The sequence below is a fragment of the Melitaea cinxia genome, chromosome 9 (genome assembly GCF_905220565.1).
Source record: "Melitaea cinxia chromosome 9, ilMelCinx1.1, whole genome shotgun sequence".
Classification (NCBI taxonomy): domain Eukaryota; kingdom Metazoa; phylum Arthropoda; class Insecta; order Lepidoptera; family Nymphalidae; genus Melitaea; species Melitaea cinxia.
This window is the reverse complement of record NC_059402.1, coordinates 13337976-13345161: the sequence shown is the minus strand read 5'-3', so window position 1 is coordinate 13345161 and position 7186 is coordinate 13337976. Positions and strand designations below refer to the sequence as shown.

The 7186-nt window shown below is 40.0% G+C and overlaps 1 protein-coding gene across 1 annotated transcript; it reads left to right on the top strand.

Annotated features, from left to right (window-relative positions):
• The first annotated feature begins 1450 nt into the window (after positions 1-1450).
• Positions 1451-6804, top strand: LOC123656158. Its single transcript, XM_045591865.1, has 8 exons — positions 1451-1529; positions 3371-3445; positions 3764-3877; positions 4232-4345; positions 4685-4808; positions 5168-5255; positions 5816-5914; positions 6345-6804. The coding sequence occupies exons 1-8, from the start codon at positions 1451-1453 to the stop codon at positions 6657-6659; spliced, it is 1008 nt and encodes a 335-aa protein (XP_045447821.1). The 3' UTR covers positions 6660-6804.
• The last annotated feature ends 382 nt before the right edge of the window (positions 6805-7186 follow it).

The following is a 7186-nucleotide window of genomic DNA, read 5'->3' as shown; positions in this document are numbered from 1 at the left end:
CCAGGCTTGCCAGACAAGCCCCCTCCTCCGACTCCAGAAGCAGCTCCTCCACGACCACTGCCTCTTCGGTCTGGGGTTTGGGGCTCGACCGCCTCACAGGGGGTGGCTCGGGGATAGCCGGGATTGCTCCCGACCCTTCACCCTTCGCCTGTTCTCCGCTGTTTTGATCCTCCATGAGGTCGTCATGCTCCGTTGGCAGGTGCTCGGTAAATTTACCTTTCGGACCCTGGAACTTCACGTACACCGACCCCAGCAAATAGCAGAGTCGGCGCTCACGTTCCACCAGGGTCTGCACCACGTCCTCAGGAGCGCTGAAGATCAGGAACGTGTTACCGTCCTGTCTGTCAACCTTATGGAGGATCCAGCTGTCTACCTTGGCCCACACATTCTGGAGCCGCAGCGCGCGTCCCACCTTCCAGATGTCCGGTTGTTCACCCGGAAGGAGGACGCCGCACCGGACCAGCCTGACAAGGTCGCACTGCCATTTGACCATTAATTTGGTGCCCGTGGGCAGGGCGAGCTCCGAAACTATACGTGTGAGGTACCCCACGGTTTCGCGGTTCTCACACCACAGTTTCAGAGCTCCGTCGGCGTATATCGGTTTACCCTGAAAAACAGGGTTCACCGGTTCATCATCGGTCGCTTCTACAAGATCCTTGAGAAGGCGCTCTTGTAGACCTGTACTTCATGTGCGTTCTGTTCATGCGCCGGGGCTTAGGTTCACTCCCTGGTTGGGAGGACCCTGTACCCCCTGCGCGTCCCGCCGACTTGCCGGGTTTCCCCTTGGCTTGTCGGCGGTCGACCAGGGTCCACGCCTCGTCAAAGCGTTTTAGGGCAGCCACCTCTCCTGCCGACCGGGCTCCGGGTTGCCCCAGTGCCCTGTCGGCGTCGAGGATAGCGCCTGTTGAAGGTGCCGTCGACGTGGACGGCCTCGGTTCCTCCGGTTTCCCGGTTTCCCCTCGGCCACCCACGGACCTGCGCTTTGTGTGTGGTGGCGCCACCTTGGCGGCACCACCCCGCGTGTGTGTGTGTGTTTGCTGAGGTCAAGGTCGACTTCGCTGCCTTGCCTCCGCTAGTGAAAGAGGGCTGTCCCAACTTCATGGTGCCGCACCCCTGTTGTGTTTGTTGGACCCGTAATGGGTGTTTAGTAGACGGCCCCGCATTCGCGGTACCCGCCACCAGTGAGGTACCATCCGGTTTCCCTTCAGGTCCCTGTGAGGGTTTGGATCTATTGTTGTCCATGTTTAATAAGAAAGAAATTTCATCCACTGCGCTCCCTACCCTCCATGGAGCCCACAACGTTGGGGATGCCGTATCGACACCGGGGCTACGCAGTAGATATAGATGTGGTAGGTTGGATTCCAAACGCGACATCGGGAGCTACAGATGCCCGGCTGGTGACCGCGATCCCACGGTCCCCAGTGGTTCCGAACACCCTTGCCCCGTCAGCATGGCCGGTCTCCGCGTCCTCCCAGAGGACCCCACCCCATCTCGCCAGCGTAAAGCACCCGGCTCATCCGTGCAGTTACGCATGTCCATTTCCCCGCAGTGGCTAGCTACGGGGCTACCGTTTAGCCTGAAATCCGGACCAAAGAGGGCGTGTTGTCTCCCGCGGTAACGAACCCAGACCCCGTTCGACTCAGCCCCCCAGGACTCCTTCATCCCTGCGTACGGCGATCAACTGCGCAGGACACACGCAGGTAGGCAATTGTAGTTGATCTACCGGGTCACCTACTATACCCGGCAGATGGCCTGTCATACTTGGCTACAGCAGTCCGGGGTAGATGGTAGTTGCGGCGCCCGTTATGACTGCTGCATTTCCAGGGTGTGCGACCCACTCCAGAGGAGCTGACGCCCCAGGAATGGGTTCGCCCCCAAGCCCGTACGTCGGCGAGCTGAGGGCGACGTGGACGCGTATAACAGACTTGACAGGGGCAAGCCAGCTTATCGCCGCACCCTTAAGCCTACTCACTCCCTGCCCTACACCCCATGTAAATATTTTTATTACAAACGTTATTTTCACTTTTGACGCGTTGACACGACGGTCACAGCACTGGTTTATGGCTGTTGCGCAGGCGGTTATGCGTATTATCCCCGCACATGTCAAACATTTGTATTGGCCATACAGATGTTTGCCTTTGTCTGGGCGTTTATGCTTGTGTATTGTGTGCATTTCCGGACCCTCGACCTAAGAGATAATCCTACTGGGGGTCGTTGATTGTGAGACGTTTATTCATTTATTTATTCACTTCAAATAGAAATAGGAATTTTAAATATATCGAATATTTTACATCAAATTAAATAAGTTCTAAGTGAATGCTCTACCTCTGTTGTTTTCAGAGTAAATGTCAAAAACAAAAGGGTTTGAACCTTTCCAAAACACATTATTTAAAACATTCTCTTATACGAACGACACTCGCGGAAAATTAGTTTAGTTATCGGAAATTTCGTAGCGTAATTTAATGATTCTGCATAAATTAAATCAATACTGATTCAATTTTGTTACGAATATACAAGACGGTGCAAGAGTTCAAGAATTTATCAAATATATTTAAAAGACTTTTTTGTGACTGTGACTTGTTTTGTGTATTCCTTTTTTTTAACTGGAAAAAATAGCATTTCCGAATGATACATCTTAATATACAAAGACTTCATTACTCTGAAAATTAAAGTATGAAACATTGAAATTTAATATCAAACATTATCAAAAACAGAAATTTTCGTACACTTATCATGATTAAGGTAAATAAACTTTGACGTTGCTTTGTACAACTTAGTATATCAGCGACCCGCATAAGCTTCGCACGGATGCAAACTTTATTGTGTAGAGACAGCCACATCAGCGTACCAGCATCATTTTAACGACGCATTATTTGGAAACTTTGATATACTTATTATGAAACTAGAAAAAACGTTAGATTTTATTTGACGTATTTAGGAAATTTTAATAAGGACACTTTATAATTAATACTGAAACCAAAAATGTTTTTTTTCTTTTTACTATGCTTACAGAAAAATGAAAAGAGACAAAATAAAAAGATAGCCATTATTTTATACGTTGTACACTGTACAGTGAAATTGCCCAAAATGGGCTAGTGGACTGATCTATTAGTGTAACCGTAACAAAATCTATGCTTACATTTTCTTCGTCTTTGCTTTTAATCTACGCAACAGGCATAGCTTGAAAGTAAAGCGAGATGTACACTTCAGTCTTTCTTCAGAAAATAAATGATTTTTTACTTTCCAGAAAAGTGTTTGTTTTTTAATTAAAAAAAAATCCTTAGAACAAAATTATTATCATAAATATTTTATGACAGAAATATTTTGCAGAATTTGAACCTCTACTTATTGATTATATTTTTCTTTACAGAAAGTGTGACTGATTCGACAGTGGTGGAAACTGGAACGCGTAAAACACCGGCGTATCCATCTCGTATCTCCGCCGGTGAGATTGGTAAACCTGTAACCGATTATTCAATTAGAAGATGTAGATTACGTATAGAATTAGATCTGATGTGACGTAGAACTTATCCAATTGCACGAATTTGATTATATTCTACTTGATAGGTATCGTGTTTTGATAGCAATGTCTAATGTTCTACATTTTAGAATTTACATTTTTATGAAAGTTTTAAACAAAATATTTAATTAAAATACTGATACTTTAGTTTCAGCACTTCAGTAATAAATTATACATATGGTTAGTTAATTAGATGAATTGTTTAATCACAGAGCGTATAATTCAGTGTGTCTTGTTTGCTAGAATGGAGTGGTGTCACCGGAGGTCCACCAGCTGAAGTAGTGTTGAGATTACATCCTTCACCCACACCTGTATTCCCTGCACAAAACACGCGTTTTAATCTTTCAACAGAAATTGGTGAGCAAATAAGTGTTTCATCATATAACAAAATTTCAAACTTAAATAACTTTTAAATCGTTAGTAAATCCAAAACCAAAATTTAAGACAGCGTTTTCAAAATAACTCGGAAGTAAACAAGATTGTTTGTACATACACAAAATTGGTGAGTCTAAAAGTCCCTAATAATTGGCCTCAAAAATCTATGTGTCAAGTTGCGCTGAATTCCAAGTTACTAAATCGGATTGTGATTGGTAAGTATATTTCATCATTGCTGCAGAATCCACGCGTAGCTGATAACCATCACATAGAAATTAACCATCGCCTGTGACTCCTACGGTCTGTATGTAGTATATTTGTTATTGTTAATTCCAGAGCGGAGCAAAGTCACCGAATGTCCGCCAGCCGAAGTAGTTAGCCGACTACACCTCCCTACAAAATCAGCTCATCCTGAAATTATGATCGCCAATTTGTCTTTAGCTAATATTGGTTAGTATTAAGGTACCTGTTGTTCTGAAAAGTATGCTGAGCTACTCATCGGCACAGAACATCATGTAAAATTCGCCAATTTAAGCACATCTCATCAATTAAGTTTTTGTTTCATATTGATTTTTTGTAAGTATTATATGATACCAGACCAGTACCAGCCTTCACCGTATTGTCCATACAGAACTACGTTCTTTCCCAACAATTTCCCTGGTATAAAACATTAGTAAAATTTAAACCATTTCCATAATTGCTTTTTAGGTTACATCGCTGACCGAAAATGCTATTTCCAATATTAGAAAATTTACTTTGAGAGTTATGATAAGTTTTTTTTGCTCTCAGATGGAAGTGGTGTTGTGGTTCGAGCAGAAGAGGCTCTTATAGTTGCGTTTGTATTGCTGCTGTGGGTCGCAGCTATTGCGCTTTTCTTCAACCGTTGGGGCAAGATCAGGTGCGTCTATAAACTGTACGTAGATTTCTTGCTTTTTCATTTTAAAATCGCTATCTTTACATCATAAATGTGAAACTATGTTTTTTAATTATCTAAATTTGTTCTATAACTACTCGCTTGAAAATGAGCTCAACTAATATCTCAAATCTAGTTCTAGGTTTATTTATATCTTTTCCCAAGTAATAATGTAAAATAATATTGAAATTCTAAAACATTCATGACAACAATAGTACCTAAATATCAACGACGTAGTCTGTATTCAGTTGATTAAATATCGTTTTAATTGACATATATTACAAAGTTATTTCGTCTGTGTTATATTTCATTTTAACGTATAATGCGTGTAAGTCATATCCTAAATTATTTCCTCGTAGGATGCTAGAACCATATCAGCCGAAGTTTCAACAGCAACATAGACAAAGTTGCGCCCTTGCAGAAAACTCCGTAGCAATGCCGCCCCATGTAAGTAATTTCAGGTTTCGTAACAAATTGGAATTGGAAAGATGGCACATTTTAAATCCGAACTAATTGCGCAAAATTTTGAAGTGCTAAAAATTTTTTAAAAAATTTTCTCCTGTTATACGATCAAGACGAACAGTCTTGAGTAAACGTGCATATTTATTATAGAAATCAACAATAAAACAGCGGAGAACAAAGTATTTGCTCAACTTTATAATATTTACAAATTATGCAGTACATTATCGAACTCAATATTAAATTGTTCTTAATTTGTATGCCATCAATAACAATTTCATTCTATTTAAAAGCTTGCTTTAATTTATTATTTTCTTTATAGTATAAAATTGCAACCAGTAAAACAAAAATAATATGATAATACGATATCTTATAAAAGATAATTTGGTATTAATTAAACACGTGACTTAATAGATTATTTTACAATGTTATCTTTTTATTAAAATTACTATGGCGTTGAAGGATCCCTTACATAATATAATATGCCATAATGACCTTTCTATAAAAAACTAGTTTTATAAATAATAATTCTTTTTTTAATATGATAGCATCGAGCATCCCTTTCAAGAGGTTGTGTTTCGTACGATTGCGGGGGCTCGTTCCCTTCATATCAACCTTGCGGTTACCTCGGACATCGACCGCGCCAGGTGACAATTTCAACTACTCATTAAATACATACTATACTGGACTTTCAATAACATGTTATTTTACTGTCACGTTCTTATTCTCAGAATAGTTGATTGATATTAATTGATCAAGTTTTCAACGTGTGTTTATTTATGGGTATACCGAAATATCTAATTTTTTTTTGTAATGACAATCTAAATGTGAAAAATAATTGGTCTGTTTGCTATGTCCCTTCGTTTAATATTAAGACATACAGAGGATTTCTTAATGAACTTAAAATTATTATGGACATAGTACTTTCTGTATATAATTTAGTTCCAAACTAAACGATTGGATATTGGCTAAAATACCTTTAATAAAATTCTGCTACTTAAAAACTTCACAGCGACAGTTTGTTCAATAACATATACTATCTGAATATTTCAGCGAATAATGAATTTTAATTTTTAGAATTCCGTTTTCGTTGGGAGCATGGCCTTGATCCCAGAAAGTCCACCACGAAGATCGCGTTCAGCAGCAGATTTGCCAGCTCTTGTAACACCTTCAGAGCACGTCACTCGTACTCCGAGATCATCGAGAGCAGCGAGTCTCCACAGTGCTGTAGACCTCAGAGTCTGTGCCCCATCGCCCCGAACCTCGAGGGCAGCAAGTCTTCAATCCGCTGGAGACTTACCACAAGGAGCTGTCCAAGTCCACGTCAGAGGTTCCGTGACAAATCTCAACAGACCAAGAAGTCCAAGACGATTGACAATCACGAATGTATAATATTTTGCGTGAACTCGTCCAAGTGACTGAAGACCAATTATTTATGTATTTTTAACCTTTTAGTTTATGAAATATTCCTCTTTAAAATATCTCAGATACTTATACTTAAGCGAATATCATTTATATTAAAGATATATAACAATTATGTAACTATAATATTTATTCAATTAAATTAATGCATTGAAGCATTATAAAGTCCTTTAGTATAAGTTATCTTTAAGATTTTCTCATCTCTCTTCTAAATCTTTCCAGTAGAATTATTATTAGCATCCTTATATCTCTATCTTCATATCTTTACTGTTACGAAATAATTAAAATATTTATCGTATTTAATTAATTTAGACGTGTGGTGCTACTTAAATCACAGTCATTGTTTACTAACTTGACTTTCTGATAGCTGGTGTTTAGGTGTGTGCTAAGTCAATTTATAAAAATTATAATCTATTACTTATTTCAATTAAAAATAATTGGTTTTCTTAACATAAATACGAATACATCATCTATATAGACTCAATACAGACGCTATT